This window comes from Leuciscus leuciscus, assembly GCF_965113295.1.
Source record: "Leuciscus leuciscus genome assembly, chromosome: 9".
Lineage (NCBI taxonomy): Eukaryota > Metazoa > Chordata > Actinopteri > Cypriniformes > Leuciscidae > Leuciscus > Leuciscus leuciscus.
The window spans coordinates 4811569-4830510 of NC_138733.1; the positions used below are offsets into that span (position 1 = coordinate 4811569).

Consider the following 18942-nt stretch of genomic DNA (forward strand, 5'->3'; position numbering starts at 1 on the left):
GGGTTTATGCAAATTCTAGGGTTGGTGATGTCACTAACCAGGGAGGAATGTGGTGTAGTCTCTACCAGCCGTTTGTTGTAGTCCTTAAAAAGCGATTTCTTTAAAAGCAAATATCTCCCTTTGCTTTGAACTTTGAGCGTCGTAACTTAGCAGATGTTGTTTATGCTCAAACAGCAACATTACGCACTAACTAAAGTTAGAAAAGTTAAATCATAATCAACCGCCCCTTTAAATTAAAATTCTCACCCTGTTTTGTAACTGTTAAAAACTTGATAAAAAAAACTCTTAGCTCACACTCTAAATTAAATCTTAAAAATATGTCATCATTACCCTATTTCTATATCTCTACACTCTGTTTCTACATTGTTACCCTCTTATGTATTTGCTCTTTTCGTTTACTACTGAGTCATGAAGGCTTCAAATAAAGTTTGATTTTCGAAGGGACAACATCCCGGAAAACATGCGGTCGTGACGTCAAACGCCCGCGACGGCGCAGCAGGAAACATACGACAGTTGAGCCAAAATGGCGTCCGTGATCCTTCAGTCTGGAGTGGGTTAGCGTGAAACCTGTCCGAATAAACCTCAAATGTCACGGTTCGGCTCTTATTAGACGGATTAATTATTTTTTATCATTAAGAAGAATCCATCTAAACTAGCGAGGACACGTTTAGATGCTGTGAGGTAAAGTAAACCTGCTGTTTATTAAAAGTGAAAGTCAAGTGCAGCGATTAGCTCCTGCAGATCTGATATAGCTCATTAAAATAACTGAACAACACAACAACTACTGATTATTCATTAATAATGACGCCATTCATAATCAGATTACACATTCTGTGGGTTATGTAGTGTGTTCTCGGAAGGCGCTGTGACAAATCATCAGTTCAATAGATAGCAGATCTGTCAAAGATCTGTCAGTTTTTTCCTCTCGTAATATTGTTTATATTTTCCATTTATCCTGTTTTATGAGTCAAATGTCTTACATTATTTCAGCACACGTGATTCAGCCTCATATCCTGCTGCTGGAATGACATGGCAGATCTCATCATCTGATTCATATTAACCCTGTGTGATTGATTATTACTTATTGTCATAAATATCTGATCCAACGACTCATATCAATCACGCGTGATCAAATAACTCTGCTCTTGAAATAATAATAATAATTTTAATGAAAGTTTATATATATATATATATATATTAACTGTAAATAAACAAATAAGTTTTTATTTAAACAAAAATCTGAAATTATTGATTGAAAATAAATAAACTAAAACTGAAATGAAAATGAATTAAGCCTAAATAGAGATATTAAAAACCAAAAACTAATAAAATGGAAAAAAGCACAAAACAAAATGACAAAAAATGTTAACTAAAATTAACATAAAAACAAAAATATATAAAAGCTAATTCAAAATATTGATAAAACTAAAAAATTAAACTGAAAAACACTATCCTTCGCATGAGGATGGTCATATTTGGGAGTCTGTGGCATCTAAAAGATTGAGAACCCCTGGTTTAGAGTGATTATCTGTAATCTGTGTGTAATTTCAGATCAAAATATGAACACAAATATTTCATTTTCCTTTGTTTGATTTTGAGCTACTTCCTCCTGAGTTGAGGAGAGATCTTCCTCTTTTCCCTGTGGGCTGAACGTGCCCTGAATTAAGAAACACTCGTGTGTGTGTGTGTGTGTGTGTGTGTAGGAGGAGATGGCTGGACGTGGAGTCGGGTGTTTGTGGAAACGTCATGTTGTGGAGCAGCTGAAGCAGAGAGACAGAGTTCAGCGTCAGGCCTTTGAGGAGATCATACACCAGTGTAAGACAGACTCACTCTTTCGTTCTTTCTTTCTTTCTTTCTAGTTATATATATGTATGTGTGTCAGTGTGTGTGTGTATATTAATATTATATCAAACAATCCATGAGCCAGTCAAATGCACATGAATGTCCCCTCTTGTTTTTTCTGTTATTTTCCTGCTAAATGTCACACAATCTGTGTGTGTCTCCAGATAACCGGTTGTTGGAGAGGTCTGATCTTCAGGTTGTTTTTTCTGAACGTCTCCAGACCGACAAGTATGAGCATCAGAACAGACACGACCTCAGGTATTTATTACATCTGTGCTAACATTAAGGAGAATTAATAATGTGTGTAGCGAGAAGAACATTACATGGAGAGGAAACAATTATCAATAAGAAGTAGTAGTTGACACAGAAATGAAGATATCAGTGTGGCCGTGTTCACAGCTGGTGTTAAGATGCGTTTGGTTGATCGGATCACATGTAGACGAGAGAGACACATTCCCGTTCACACCTGGTGTTTTAATCCGTCTCTTTTGTCCACTTTCACCCACTTCTGTCCTGATTTCTTCGAGTGGAGGGTCTATTTTTTAGATCTTTCGATCTAATGGACGAAATAAGCTCACGTAATTTACATATGAACACGACAGAGAAACACACTGAGAACATCAGCTTTAGTTTCTGCTCTGACACACACGAGATCAGCCGAACGCTGTGAGTGTGTGTTAGACATCAGGAATGATGAGAAAAGTGTGAGTGAGTGTGAGTGAGTGTGAGTGAGTGTGAGTGAGTGTGAGTGAGTGTGAGTGTGAGTGAGTGTGTGTGTGAGTGTGAGTGAGTGTGAGTGAGTGAGTGTGTGAGTGTGTGAGAGTGAGTGTGTGAGTGAGTGAGTGTGTGTGTGAGTGAGTGTGTGAGTGAGTGTGTGAGTGAGTGTGTGAGTGAGTGTGTGAGTGAGTGTGTGAGTGAGTGTGTGAGTGTGTGTGTGTGAGTGTGTGTGTGAGTGTGTGTGTGAGTGTGTGTGTGAGTGTGTGAGTGTGTGAGTGAGTGTGTGAGTGAGTGTGAGTGAGTGTGAGTGAGTGTGAGTGTGAGTGTGAGTGAGTGTGAGTGAGTGTGAGTGAGTGTGAGTGAGTGTGAGTGAGTGTGTGTGTGAGTGTGAGTGAGTGAGTGAGTGAGTGTGTGAGTGAGTGTGTGAGTGAGTGAGTGTGTGAGTGAGTGTGTGAGTGTGTGAGTGTGTGAGTGAGTGTGTGAGTGAGTGAGTGAGTGAGTGAGTGAGTGAGTGAGTGAGTGAGTGAGTGAGTGAGTGAGTGAGTGAGTGAGTGAGTGAGCGTGTGTGAGTGTGCGTGTGCGAGCGTGCGTGTGTGCGTGCGTGCGTGTGAGCGAGCGAGTGTGTGAGTGTGTGAGAGTGAGTGTGTGAGTGAGTGAGTGTGTGAGTGAGTGTGTGAGTGAGTGTCTGAGTGAGTGAGTGAGTGAGTGAGTGAGTGAGTGAGTGAGTGAGTGAGTGAGTGAGTGAGTGAGCGTGTGTGAGTGTGCGTGTGCGAGCGTGCGTGTGTGCGTGCGTGCGTGTGAGCGAGCGAGTGAGTGAGTGTGTGAGTGTGTGTGTGTGAGTGTGTGTGTGAGTGTGTGTGTGTGAGTGTGTGTGTGAGTGTGTGAGTGAGTGTGTGAGTGAGTGTGAGTGAGTGTGAGTGAGTGTGAGTGAGTGTGAGTGAGTGTGAGTGAGTGTGAGTGTGTGTGTGAGTGTGTGAGTGAGTGTGTGAGTGTGTGAGTGAGTGAGTGAGTGAGTGAGTGAGTGTGTGAGTGAGTGTGTGCGTGAGTGAGTGTGTGAGTGAGTGTGTGAGTGAGTGTGTGAGTGTGTGAGTGAGTGTGTGAGTGAGTGTGTGAGTGAGTGAGTGAGTGAGTGTGTGAGTGAGTGAGTGTGTGAGTGAGTGTGTGAGTGAGTGAGTGTGTGAGTGTGTGAGTGAGTGTGTGAGTGAGTGTGTGAGTGAGTGAGTGAGTGAGTGAGTGAGTGAGTGAGTGAGTGAGTGAGTGAGTGAGTGAGTGAGTGAGTGAGTGAGTGAGTGAGTGAGTGAGTGAGCGTGTGTGAGTGTGCGTGTGCGAGCGTGCGTGTGTGCGAGCGTGCGTGTGAGCGAGCGTGCGTGCGTGTGTGAGCGTGCGTGTGTGCGAGCGTGCGTGTGAGCGAGCGTGTGTGTGAGCGTGTGTGTGAGCGTGCGTGTGAGCGTGCGTGTGAGCGTGCGTGTGAGCGTGCGTGTGTGCGAGCGTGCATGTGAGCGAGCGTGCGTGCGTGTGTGTGAGCGTGTGTGTGAGCGTGCGTGTGAGCGTGCGTGTGTGTGTGTGTGTGCGAGCGTGCGTGTGAGCGTGCGTGTGAGCGTGCGTGCGTGCGTGTGAGCGAGCGTGCGTGTGTGCGAGCGTGCGTGTGAGCGAGCGTGTGTGTGAGCGTGCGTGCGTGCGTGCGAGCGTGCGTGTGAGCGAGCGTGCGTGTGAGCGTGCGTGTGAGCGAGCGTGTGTGTGTGAGCGTGCGTGTGAGCGAGCGTGTGTGTGAGCGTGTGTGCGAGCGTGCGTGTGAGCGAGCGTGCGTGCGTGCGTGTGTGTGAGCGAGCGTGCGTGTGTGTGAGCGTGTGAGCGTGCGTGCGTGCGTGTGAGCGTGCATGCGTGTGTGTGTTTGAGCGTGCGTGCGGTGTGTGTGAGCGAGCGTGTGTGCGAGCGTGTGTGCGAGCGTGTGTGCGAGCGTGTGTGTGTGTGTTCTTATTTGAATCTAGTGTTTCTGTGATGGATTGGTTTAGGCCATCTAAAACATCAGTAACCTGATATAAAGTCAATGGAAGTCTATGCAATGTCCTCAGTAATAAAGTGAAACAAACGTGTGTGTGTGTGTGTGTGTGTGTGTGTAGCCCGGGCGTTGACGGCGGCCGCAGTGACTCTCTGCAGCAGGAAATGGCTCAGATGAGGATCAGACATCAGGAGGAGCTGACGGAGCTGCACAAGAAGCGAGGAGAGGTGAATGATGGGATGTTTTCTGCTAAACCTCTGCCGTTACGACAGCACTTACACTGACATTTACATGCCAACGACCACATCTACATATTCAGCAGCTCCACTCTTCCAAGTCATTAGACTAGCTTTACAATCCTTGACTTGTGACTCATTAGTACGAGAGTGTTTGAGCAAGATTTTGTTGTAGCATGTCTAGAGCTTTCTGCTATAAGTTTATGTGATCTAACCTTCCCTTTCATTAAATCAGTTAAAAACTCAGATTCAGTGATTTGAATGGATATTATTCATATATGTAATTGTTTTAGTAAATGTTGCTGTTTATTATAGGTGTATAAATGAAAATGCTTCAAATCATTGTATTTTTGTGTTTATTTTATTTTAGCATGGCAATAACATATATTTTCGTGTGTGTGTGTGTTTGCAGTTGGCTCAGAACGTGATTGAACTAAACAACCAGATTCAGCAGAAAGACAAAGAGATCCAGAGTAATGAAGCCAAGTGAGTTTATCATGTTTCAGCAGGATAATGTTTTATATCTCAAGTCAAGTCAAATTTATTTTCATAATACACATTGTTTTTAAAGTTGCTTTACACAAAATCATGATGTTAATATTGATTCTTATAATTAGTGCTGGGCAACGATTAATCGCAATCAAAATAAAAGTTTTTGTTTACATAATATATGTGTGTGTACTGTGTATAATTATTATTTTGCATATATAAATACACACATGCATGTATATATTTAAGAAATGTGTTATTTATATATACAAAATAATTATGCACACATATATTATGTAAACAAAGACTTTTATTTTGGATGCGATTAATCGTTGCCCAGCACTAATTATAATGTAACAAAATAAAGAAAAATGGGTTACACTTTATTTTAAGGTGTCATTGTTACAGTGTAATTATATATTTAAGTACTGAGTAATATTAATGAACTACATGTACTTACTATAGGGTTAGGGTAGGATTAGGGTTTGGTTGAGGGCATGTAATTATGCATAATTTACTGTTATTACTATGGTAACTACATCTAACAAATGTAACAAAGACACTGTAAAATAAAGTGTTACCGAAAAAGTAAAGTTTTACAAGACGAGTTATGGATTCACGTGTCGAATCCTTCGTGAAAATGTCTCAGATCTCCATTACAATCACATTTTGAGATTATATAAACAATCTCACTGCTGAGATTTGCTATATATATATATATATATATATATTAGTATATTTTTTTTTTATATGATATATTTCCGTGTGTTTTTCCAGGATGTTGGAGTATCAGCAGCAGATCTCGCATCTGGAAGGGGAGTGTCGTGAACTCCGAAACTCTCTGGCTGATTTGGAACGAGCCAATCAGACGCTGCGAGACGAGTACGATGCCCTGCAGATCACGTTCAGCGCTCTGGAGGAGAAACTACGGAAAACCACGGAGGACAATCAGGAGCTGGTGACACGCTGGATGGCGGAGAAAGCCCAGGAGGCCAACAGACTCAACGCTGAGAACGAGAAGGACACCAGGTCAGAAACACTATTATACTGAAGTTTTAAAGTGGCTCATTTCAGAGATCATCTTTCATGTAGTGTGTAATAGAGCTGTTCGTGAATGTGAAAGATATGCAAAGTTTCAAAGGATCAGATTAATGGAGTTTTTGTCTCCTAAAAGAAAGAAGTGATTCTGAACTGAAACGAGTCGTCAGTAATTCAGTCTCACTTCCTGTTGAAGATATGTAGGTTTGAAACTAATTAGCATAATGCCAGCCTGTGGTCTTGATTGGCTGAACAGCGTCTCTTAGCTCCGCCCTCAAACACTGTAGTTTCTCTGAGACTGGAAGAGTTTGGTTCGTGTTGTTCATGTGGAGAAGACGCTGTTTTCTGCAGATTGATACGGTAAAACCCACGCCATCGTCACTGTTCGTATCACTGTGTGTCAAGAGCTGAGATTCAGATATGATCATGAGCGTTTGCTTTCTGACCAATCAGAGCAGAGCAGCTCTCAGAGAGGCGGGGCTTAGAGAGACTGAATCTTCAAACGAAGCGTTTCAGACACTGAGAGAAAAGAGCTGATGCTGAAGTGGCTATTATGAGAAAATTTAAGTGTTTTATACTGTATGAGAGTCTAAAACAAAACTAGGAGCCTTTAAAATAGTATAATAGGGGAAACACAGGCATTAATGAGATTTCATTCTCCTGAAATGAAGAACACACGCTTTCTCCACTACAAATGCAAATATCATCATCAGCTCAGTGCACCAAGAGCATGACATAATTATGTGTGCATTATTATGAGATGTAAATGAACTTTTGTTCATATAAGTGCTGAGAAAGAGCTAAGATTCAGATATGCTAATGAGTGTTTGGTTTTCCGGCCAATCACAACAGACTGGGCCATCTGACCAATCAGAGCAGAGCAGCTCTCAGAGAGGCGGGGTTTAGAGAGACTGAATCTTTGAACGAAGCGTTTCAGACACTGTGCTGCAATGAATATTTGGAGAAAATTAAAGTGTTTTTAACTTGGATGCGTATAATCCTATTTTAGGAGAAATTAGCAAATTAGCAGCCTTTAAAATACCATAATAGAGGCACTTTAACTTTAAAAATCTTGATGTTGGACTATTTTGTGCCTGTTATAAAACACACCCTTTGTTTTCTTCAAGCCTTTCCTTCAAATCCTAAAGCTGGGGGGAGTTGATGTTGGCCCGGAGTCGTTAACGGCCCATATGTGTGTGATCTGAAGCTCATTCTCAGTCTCACTGATTAACTGATCAGTCGTTAAGGGTCGTTTAAACACAATGAGAAGCTGCGACTGGGCGCCGCCCGTCAGTTTCTGAATAATCGGCTCGTTTCCTGTGACAAGCTCATTATGATTCTCCTCCACCTGATTGGCTGTTTGAAACGGACTGGGAGCTTCTGTAGAGTTTAAGTGTGTGTTTGCTCAGTGTGTGTAACACATCGATGTCGTCGCAGGCGCAGACAGGCCAAGCTTCAGAAGGAACTGGCGGACGCAGCGAAGGAACCTCTGCCCATAGACCAGTAAGTGTGTTTCTATAAGCTCGTCTTCTAGTGAGACGAGAACGTTTGGTTTGATTCAGGCTCTGTCAGGAGGAAACCTGCAACTATCAGGCATTTATAAATCTGTGATATCCAGTAATGGACATTTCTGTAGTGAGAGCAGTCTTTGTGAACACACTTTTTATAAAATTATACATTCATATCAAGTACAGTGTTATTTTAGTATTATTTATATGCTATAATAGTATTTATTAATTTGAGTTAGCTTTTATTTGAATATTTCCATAGTTTTTTTACTATTTCTGTTTTATAATTTTAGAACTTACATTTATTTTACTTTGTTGCCAATGAAGCAAGTTTACATTTTTATTACCTTTTCCATTAAAGGACAATATTTCCCCCCTTTTTTAAGGGTGCAGAGTTTATATTTTATGAGGGCATATTGTTTTTAACCATATAAAATTCAGCGTATTATCCTGTTATCATATTTTCAAATAAAATGTTGTTGTTGGGAATCCTATTAAATCATTGAAATCTCATTGGATGCTGGTGTCTGATTGGTCTAGAGATGATGACATCGAAGTTCTCACAGAGGATGCTGGGAAGGCAACGGGTGAAACGTCACCAAACAGACAGCCCAGTCGCACACCCAGGTAAATACTCACTCACTCACTCACTCACTCACTCACTCACTCACATACTCACGCACACTCACACACACACTCACTCACACACACACTCACTCACTCACTCACATACACACACACACACACACACTCACTCGCTCACTCACTCACTCACATACACACACTCACACTCAGTCATTCGCTTACACACACTTTCTCTCTCTCTCTCTCTCACACACACACACACACACACACACACATCTGCTGTCCACAGAATATACTAGCTAAAACTGTGTGTGTGTGTTTCCTCCAGTAAACGAGTGTCTCAGCCTCCTCCTCCTCCTCCTCCTCCTGGCGGACTGCTGGATTCCATCACTAATATCTTTGGGTATGTTTTTAGTCTTTGTGTTTTGATATTTCTTTCTTCTCTTCTTCATTCTTTACTCATGGTGAATCTTACTAGAACATCTCCAGGTCATATTCAAGCCCAAACTCTAAAGCAAGACTTGTCATGGAATAAAACCACATTGCGAAACTAAAATATTTCCTGGACATGTGTTTGTGAGAATAAGAGAGTGTGTGTGTCTGTTTGTGTGTGTGTGTGTGTGTCATTTAGAGATGAAACAGTACGAAAATGTTATATCACGATGAAAATGATCCCGGTTATCAATATTATCATTGTATTGTTATAATGTGCTGGAAATGTTCAAAAAGTACTGATACACACACACACACTAAAATCATTTCACCAAGTTTTACATCGAAACCCAACAAACAACAGATAAAGTTACCAGCACTGAACACTTTTCTGTGTGCATAAGTTTAAAAATGATTAAAGGCAAGTGAACATTCAGTGATAAAATAAAAACAAATCAACAAACTACAAGCATCAGCACAGATAGACACAACAGAACAAAAGTAAGATCCCAATTTAATAAACAGTGGGTCTAACAGTGTATTCAGGTACAGGAACTGAATAATCAAATGTAAAATAACCCTGCATAGCAATAATTAAATACAGAGCAATTCTTAAAGCAACAGAAGTTATTCAGGCAAGAGCAGGGAGTGTTTTCTCTTTGTCTTCTGTTTAATTGAATATTAAGGTCATTAATGCATTAACGCATCAGGTTTATTATGCTGCTGTCCCTTTAAGAGCTGCGCTGCGTGCGAGTGCTGTTAACCTGCTTAATCCGGGATAGTATTTACCGTACGTTTTTCAAATCACGATTATTAAAATATCAATACTAACTGTAGGGAATTTTATCATGGTTTGTCATCAAACCAGTAACTGTTTCATCCCTATTCTCTGTGTGAGTGTGTGTGTGTGAGTGTGTGAGTGAGTGTGTGTCTCATTCTACACTCTCTCTGTGTCTGCAGCTTGTCTGATTCTGTCCAACCTGGTTTCGTCCCGTCTGACTCCAGGTGATGCACAGTGTGGTGTGTGTGTGTGTGTGTGTGTGTGTATGAGAGTGATTCTCTCGTAAACCCAGAAGCATGCTAAAGGAAATGTATTCCTGTGAACTGGATTGTGGGTAACTGCTGTGGGGGGTTTTACGCGTGTAATCTCTCCTTTTGGATATACTTGAGATATACTCTTGTTTGCTCTGTGTGTAGTGTAGTGTGTTGTGTGTGTGTGTGTGAGTGAGGTTTGGCTGGGTGGGTGATTTTCAGGTTTAAACCACAAGCTGGTAGACATTTGTTTAATTTTAGATGTTGAGAGAATTGATTGGATTCATTGAGTAAATGACCTCAGGAATGATCAAATAATAGCAGGTTTAATTGTGCATTTTTCCAGCAATGGTTTGGAAGCTCAACAGAAAAAAAAAATCACCTCATACTATTATTCTCAAACACACACTATATATATTAGTGTGTGTGAATAATTGTATATTAAATCACAACTTGCATCAGTTGTATGAGCTGATTTAAAAAAAAAAAAATTTACCTATTAAAACATTAAACATTTCTTTGCTCTATTGAGCTTTCATTGCCATACGACTACTGGAAAAATGTACAATTAAACGTGATATTGTGATAAAAGACTAAAGACAAAAATTGTACATAATGTAAATTGCAATTTAATGTTGTAATTGTTTTGGGCTTTACTCTTTTCATTGATCAAATCACATAAAATTTCAGACAATTGCAGACAAACATATTTGTCACGTAGTTAAAATGTTTTTTTTGAGTTGAAAATGAGTTCTCAAAAGTTATCTTTTTTTTAAAACATTATTTAAAATCATTATTGATCATTTATATTTTACATATAGATAGATAAGCATATTTTGTGCGTATTAACCTTTTTTTATTTTTTATTATTGTCACCCACCCAAATTTAGCTGCACGCAGGTTTGAGATTGGCTTTCAAGTGTCGTCTGTGCATCAGAGTTTTGTTTGTGCATCAAAGAGACGATGTTTTACATCTGACCTCAAATGTTGTCATGCTGAAAATCATTCAGTCATGTGATTATAAACGCTTCAGTCCCTGAACGAGCGTCTTTATGATGGAGGTTTGGTTCCTTACCACTGGCGCCTTTTCCACCTTTTTCCATCTTTGTTGCCATTGGCTTTTGACTTGCTTAGTTGGGGACATTAAATTTAACATTTAATTTAATATTCAACAATATTATTGATTTGCCTGTATTGACACTATTATACAAGAACTGAACTGAGCTGGACGATGACGTCACGGTTTACTCCAGAGCGGCTATATATATATAAATTACCTAAATTAATAACTATTTTCTTCTAGAAACAAACTTTGTTGCATTATTCTCCTGTTATCTCTGTAAAGCTGCTTTGAAACAATCAGTATTGTAAAAAGCGCTGTATAAATAAATGTGACTTGACTTGACATGACGATGGCATGTTTTGTGAGAAGGTTAGGAGTTGAGTCCAGCCCTGTGTGACACACACACACACTCTTTCTTCCCCATAGAAGACGTCGCTCCGTGAACTCGTTCAGCTCGTCTCCTGAAGCTGCAGAGGCGCAGTCGGCGTGCGCTGATGTTCGAGTTCCCTCCACTGCGCTGCACATCTTCGTAAGTCACTCTTTTCCTAACAAAATGTGAATGAAATTGCTAAAAAATACCAAATATTAAATGAAAGTTAAGAAAAAAAACTTCCACAGAGGTTCAAAGGTCAATGATGCGATTTGTAAAAGGTCTGATATCCAGGTCTCCTTCCAGTCCTGACCCTCCCAGCAGCCCCTCTTAATTTTCCCAGCATGCTCTAGTTGTGCGTCGCTGGTTTGAGGTGGCGGCTGATAGATATTATGGACGTTCTTGCTGAATACGAGTCCTTTAGAGAACCAAGTGAGACGTCGACGGCAGCGTCCAACAGAAACACAACGTTCAGGAGGGAAGGACGGGAAGAGGACGTTAAACTGGTGCATGATCTCAAGTTTTCAAGCTGAGACCTTTCAAAACAAACAAGAAAACCATGTGTATTTGCTTTTCTACTTTGATATATATATATATATATATATATATATATATGAAATTAGACAGTTACAGACTCTAAATTGTAATATGGACTCATGCGTTTTCTGTAAAGCTGCTTTGAAATGATGTGTATTGTGAAAAGCGCTGTACAAATACATATGAATTGAATGTGTTTGTGTGTAGGACGCCCATGATGGGGAAGTGAACGCCGTGAGGTTTAGTCCCGGTTCCCGTCTGCTCGCCACGGGAGGAATGGATCGCAGGGTGAAGCTCTGGGAGGTCGTATCCGGTACTGAACACATGCGTTATCATTAACAGTTTTACTAGAGTTCAAAGGTCAGTGATGAGATGTAAAAGGTCCGAAGCCTTGCCTCCTTCCAGTCCCTTTGTCCCTCCCATTCGCCACTCTTAATACCCTTCCCAGCATGCTCTAGTTGTGCATCGCTGGTCAAAGGTGGCGGCTGATATTATGGACGTTTCTGCTGCATTTAAAGTCTTAGAGTCGAGAATTATAAGACGTTTGACAGCAGCGTCCGACAGAAACTCGACACGCAGGAGGGCCGGACTCAAGGAGAGCGTTTGACGGGCTTATGATCTCAAGTTTTCAAGCTGAGACCTTCAGTCGTTTCAAAGAGGAAACTGGGAGAATTATGCATTACACCAGTTCAGTTTCACAAGGTTTAGTGAAGCAACTGCAGAATTTCTGCTTCCTCCTGAAACAAAGATGCATGTGGATGTTCAGTTGTGTGTGTGTGTGTGTGTGTGGGGTTTTGAAAGCTTTTGTGTGTTTGTTTCAACAGGGCGATGTGAAGCCAAAGGTGCGCTGACGGGCAGTAATGCTGGAATCACCAGTATAGAGTTTGATAGTGCGGTGAGTTAAGGCCCGTTCACACCAGAAACATTAAAGGATTCATTCATTTCAGAATTAAACTTTCCTGATAGTTTACTCTCCCCCTCGTCATCCAAGATGTTCATGTCTGTCTGTCTTCAGTGGAAAAGAAATGAAGGTTTTTGAGGAAAACACTCCAGGATGTTTCTCCATATAGTGACTTCAATGGGGTCCAACGGGTCGAAGGTCCAGATGTGAGTTTCAGTGCAGCTTGAGTCTCGACACGATCCAGCCGAGGAAGAAGAGTTTCATCTAGACAAACCAGCGGACATTTTATATAAAAATAACAACATTTATATACTTTTTAACCACAAATGCTCGTCTTGCACGTCCACGACTTCACGCATTACGTAATCACGTTGGAAAGGTCAGGCGGTGACCTGAGGTAGGCGGAGAATGTAGAGTAGTGCAAAAAAACTCAAAATAAATAAATAAATAAATATATTGTTTTACCATTTATTTATTTTTTGTAAATGGTGTTTGACTCAGTCATTGCACGTTCGCTTTGTAAACACTGGGTCGGTTCTTACGCCTATGTCACGCTTGACCTTCCAACGTGATTACGTAATGTGTGGCGGATCACAGCTAGTGGAAGACGAGCATTTGTGGTTAAAAAGTCTATAAATGTTTATACGGTTTGTCTAGATAAGACTCTTCTTCCTCGGCTGGATCGTGTCGAGACTTTGAAGCTGCACTGAAACTCACATCTGGACCTTCGACCCGTTGGACCCCATTGAAGTCACTATATGGAGAAACATCCTGGAGTGTTTTCCTCAAAAACCATCATTTCTTTTCCACTGAAGAAAGAAAGACATGAACATCTTGGATGACGAGGGGGAGAGTCAACTATCAGGACATTTTAATTCTGAAATGAACTACTCCTTTAACTATATTAGCACCCACACCAGAGGATGATATGTTCTGTTTATTATAAGCGTACGCTATAGTTTTGTCGTCTTAAATGCTCGTGCTCTTTTGATTGGCTGTTTTTATCTTTCATCGGCTGGAAAAAAACATTCTGAAAGTGATTCCAATGATATCATGCCGTATTGTTAACGAGTTTAAAAACGTTATCTTCCTTGCGCATGAACAGGCTTTTATTATGTATACATTACCATTTACATTGCATCTTTAATTGAGTATACAGTTACTAATAAAATAAAAAAATATCTGACATGCAACATATTCTTAGCCCAATGATTTCCGCATTGCCAATAACATGGACAGAATCGTAGAAATGTAATGGATATTGTCACAGAATTTGAAATGTTTTGGATGAATCTATCAAAAGCAGCCCTCTAATATGAATTAAATATTTCATGATATGGACTGGTGTCCAGCATTTCACCATTTCATTTGAGAAAAACTTTAATCATTAATACACACACAAAAAATCCTAAGCTTTTCAAAAACTTGGAAAAAAAAGTTTTTATAATAAAAATTATGAAGTTAAATGTATCTATTTGATAAGTTAAAATAATGATAAATTATGTTCCGTTGTAAATGAATTTTTATATTTTCATTTGAATATTGATTAAATTATTAATGTAATTGATTAGACATGCTTTTTGAGTATTCAAATATAAGTTACTCATACAATAAAAAAAAAAACGTTTTGTACTTTATTAAACAAAAAAATGGTAAATATGTCAAAAACGCACAACTTAATAACTAAAATTAAATTTTGAAAGATAAAAATAAAAACGATAATAGTATCTCAGTGATACTAAAATAACACTCACCATAAAAACAGATTCCAGACAAATAAAATGGGAAATACATAATTTGTATAAAAAATTAAATGAATCCATAAAGCCTCATGAAATGATTTGACAAATGATTTTCCATTGTTGTTACAATATTGTTAGTCAGCATGAAGTGAAAATCCACCCCATCTATTTTGTAAATGCATGTTATTGATCTTATTGTGATTCAACGATTCATGCATGCATGTTTCATTTACATTTTCTTTGACTTCGTAATTTTTTATTCAGATATCATAACTCGATGGACTCCCATAATTTGATCCACTTAAAACTCAACAGCCGTTGTTTATGATTTAGGCTAGTGGCGCATTGTTATTCTAGTGAGCATTTAATTGAAGAAAACATTTACATTTATTAATTTAGCAGACTCTTTTATCCACAGTGACTTACGAAGTTTGTGTACGAATCCATTTAAATGCACATGATTCTTTTATCTAGTTATATAAGGATGACCTCAGAGCTAATGGACTAAAAACCACAAAAAATGCAATTACATCCATAAGATCTTAATTTCAGAAAGAAAATCATTAGTCTACCCATATAACATGATGCATGATGGTGTGTTTCACTGATCGCTTTGTGCTTGTGTTTTGCAGGGAACGTATTTACTGGCCGCTTCTAACGACTTCGCCAGCAGAATCTGGACTGTTGATGACTTCAGACTGCGGGTGAGGATTTCACTGGACACACACACACAGACACACACACACACACACACACTCTTGTACATCTATCTTTATGGGGACATTCATTGACACAATGCAATCTCTATCCGCTTACCCTAACCTTACACATCACAACTAAGTGCCTAACCCGACCCCTGACCCTAAACCGACCCTTAACCTCATTATAACCTTATCCCTAAAACCAAGTGTTGACCCTCAAACGGGCCTTTAAAGGCTCTCAGAGAGTGAGGACCGGCCGAAATGTCCTCACTTTACTCTCTTTGTCCTCACTCCAATGGTCTAACACTCAAACTGGTCCTCACAAAGATAGTTGTACAAGTAACACACTCACACACACACACACTCACACTCTCTCTTCAGGTTTGGTGGCATGTTAACCACATACACACAAGGACTTTAGCCCACACACGCTTTTAGCTGTAAATGTTTATATTTTACGTTGACAATAAAACCTCTTAGATTCTGTGATTCTCTTATTGTTCTTGTTCATTTTGTTCATGCATTTAATTATTGATGGTATTAGTCTTTTTTAATTTTTTTTAATGCATACAAAATTATCAAACATTTTATATATAGTGGCCAAAAGTGATATCCAGAGAGGATATTTGTTTTTAATGACCCTACAAGTTCAAATAAACCATCAAAATATGAGGAATATATTTTTTAAATATGAGGGAAGAAAAAACACTAAACTTGGTTACGGTATTTATCTGGCAAAATTATTTGGCAAGCTACAGGTTTTGTTTTACTGTGCAAAAAAAAAAGCATAGAAAAACAAAAGCTCACAGGAAAAAGCATACATTGACTGCAACATAATCAGTTATTAATATTTCGTTGATTCTCTTTTGTTCATAATTTCTTTGAATGACAAAAATGATTCCTGCAAAATTTGTCATGTTTTATTGCGTCATAACAAATAAAACAATCGACTCCAAGCACAACTACGCAATATCCTTACAAATTCTTTAACAAATGTAATCATATTGAAATAAAGGTTAAAGATCTCAATATTTCTAGTCCAGACATCATTATATCCATGCAAGTTATGCTTTCTTTTTTCTAAATCTATAAAGATGCCCTGAGGATGGTCGTTTGACCGAAAGCTTGGTGATTAAATTTGCTTAAAGGATTCAAGTGTGCAGACAGTTTATTTTTTTAGATCTTTAGTCTTGTTTGTCTGGCACCTTGATGATCGTGAGTGCGGTGTAACTCCTTCTAAATCTATAATAAAACATCAATGTTTAAAGATCACTAAGGTTTATTTGATGGATCAAAGGTCAATGATGTGATGTAAAAGGTCTGAAGTCCAGATCTCCTTCCAGTCCCTTCGTCCCTCTCAGCCAGCCCTGTTCATTTCCCAGCATGCTCGAGTTGTGCATCACTGGTTTGATGTGGCGGCTGATATTATGGATGTTTCTGCTGAATGAGAGTGTTTTTAGAGAATCGAGTGAGACTCTGACAGCAACATCCCACAGCAACACGACACACACACATGAGGGCAGGACTAAAGGAGGCTGGTCAGCTGATCTCACAAATCATACTGAGACCTCAATTCAATCTCACTTACTACTAGAAACTATTGTCTGCATGCCTGTTGAATTGATTGTTATGGTCTTGTCCCAAAGCACACACTCACAGGTCACAGCGGGAAGGTCTTATCTGCTCGGTTTCTCCTCGACAACACTCGAATCGTCTCCGGCAGCTACGATCGAACGCTCAAGCTCTGGGATTTACGCAGCAAAGTCTGTAAGAGACTCTTAGTTGTTATACGTTTTCTTAATTTTCCACTATGCATGAATATGATGCAAAATGGGGCTTGAAAATGACATTTTTGCTCTTTTGGTTAACCTTTAGAGAATGTTGTTTGTCCTCTTCTGGGTGACAAACTAAATTATAATGTAATTCATATTTAATATTAATTTAATTGATAAAATAAAATAAATGTATATTTAATACTAATTCATTAGTCTAAACTAATGTGAAAAGTGGCTAGTTGTAAAAGTGTACATTTTATGGTAGCTGATGGTTTATTGAACAAATCTGAATAATTTTTTTCTCTGAAGAATATGGGATTTGTATGGAAGCTTTGTTTTCACCAGGGAATGAAAAAATTAAAATTGAGAAATTCTGAGAAATAAAGTAGCAATAATCTGAAATAAAGTTGCAATTCTGAGAAATATAGTCGTGATTGTAAGAAATTGTCACGATTCTGCGGAATAAAGTCGCAATACTCAGAAATAAAGTTGCAATTCTGAGAAATATAGTCATGATTGTAAGAAATTGTCACGATTCTGCGGAATAAAGTCGCAATACTCAGAAATAAAGTCGCAATTCTGAGAAATAAAGTCGCGATCGTGAAAAATAGTTGTGATTCTGAGAAATAGTCACGCTACTGAGAAATAGTTGTGATTCTGAGAAATAGTCACGCTACTGAGAAATAGTTGTGATTCTGAGAAATAGTCACGCTACTGAGAAATAGTTGTGATTCTGAGAAATAAAGTAGCAATACTCAAATATAGCAATAATCAGAAATAAAGTTGCAATTCTGAGAAAGTCACAATTCTGAAATAAAGTCGCCATTGTGATAGTCGCGATTCTGCAAAATATAGTCGCGCTTGTGAGTAAGTCGCAGTACATAGAAATAAATTCACGATTCTGAGAAAGTCACAATATTATTCTATTAATCAGAAATATTTGAGATTCTGAGAAATAAAGTTGAGGTTCTGAGAAAGTCGCGATGCATAGAAATAAATCACAATACTAAGGAAGAAAGTCACAATTCTGAGAAGTATTCGCGATGCATAGAAATAAATCACAATACTAAGGAAGAAAGTCACAATTCTGAGAAGTATTCGCGATGCACAGAAATAAAGAAAGATGCGATTCTGAGAAATTAAGTCTACTTAGAATTAAATTTGCGATTCTGAGAAATAAAGTAGCAATACTCAAATATAACAATCAGAAATAAAGTTGCAATTCTGAGTCACAATTCTGAAATAAAGTCGCCATTGTGATAGTCGCGATTCTGCAAAATATAGTCGCACTTGTAAGTCGCAGTACTCAGAAATAAATTCACGATTCTGAGAAAGTCGCAATACTCCGAAATATTTGAGATTCTGAGAAAGTCGCGATTCTGCGAAATAAATCACAATACTCAGTAAGAAAGTCACAATTCTGAGAAATATTCACGATGCACAGAAATAAAGATGCGATTCTGAGAAATAAAGTTGCGATTCTGAGAAATGATGTCTACTCAGAATTAAAGTTGCGATTCTAACCCGATTCTGAGAAACGCGCAATAATCAAAGTTGCGATTCTAAGAAATATTTGCGATACTAAGAAATAAAGACGTGATGCTCAGAAACAGTCGCAATTCTGAGAAATAGTCGTGATTGTAAGAAATTGTCGCGATTCTGCGGAATAAAGTCACTATTTCTATCCTGGCTTTATTTCTGAGCATCACGTCTTTATTTCTTAGTATCGCAAATATTTCTTAGAATCGCACATTTATTTCTAAGTATTCACAATTTATTTCTTTATTTCTCAGAATCCTGGCTTTATTTCTGAGTATTAAGAAATAAATTGTGAATACTTAGAAATAAATGTGTGATTCTAAGAAATAAATTCGTATAAAATAAGTTGTTTTTTTGGCAAGTTTTTCAGTCTACGAGTTATAAGACAAAAAAAAAAAAATGTATTTCATTCTTCGGCGGAAACAAGCTTCCATAG

General features: G+C 38.8%; 1 protein-coding gene across 5 annotated transcripts in view; it reads left to right on the plus strand.

Moving 5' to 3' along the window:
• The first annotated feature begins 496 nt into the window (after positions 1-496).
• Positions 497-18942, plus strand: part of atg16l1 (ATG16 autophagy related 16-like 1) — a 24968-nt gene continuing 6522 nt past the window's right edge. Inside the window, exons 1-15 of one of the 5 annotated variants that reach the window (XM_082180038.1) lie at positions 497-681; positions 1704-1815; positions 2007-2100; positions 4680-4785; positions 5207-5280; positions 6061-6312; positions 7759-7824; positions 8370-8456; positions 8743-8817; positions 9807-9851; positions 11368-11470; positions 12056-12161; positions 12673-12743; positions 15124-15195; positions 16839-16959. In XM_082180038.1, the coding sequence (XP_082036164.1) occupies positions 1710-1815; positions 2007-2100; positions 4680-4785; positions 5207-5280; positions 6061-6312; positions 7759-7824; positions 8370-8456; positions 8743-8817; positions 9807-9851; positions 11368-11470; positions 12056-12161; positions 12673-12743; positions 15124-15195; positions 16839-16959 (1378 nt within the window). In that variant the 5' untranslated portion in view covers positions 497-681; positions 1704-1709. Of the gene's footprint in view, positions 682-1703; positions 1837-1882; positions 2101-4679; positions 4786-5206; positions 5281-6060; positions 6313-7758; positions 7825-8369; positions 8457-8742; positions 8818-9806; positions 9852-11367; positions 11471-12055; positions 12162-12672; positions 12744-15123; positions 15196-16838; positions 16960-18942 lie in introns of those variants that run through there. The other 4 variants (XM_082180039.1, XM_082180040.1, XM_082180041.1 and 1 more) reach the window with 4 other exon arrangements.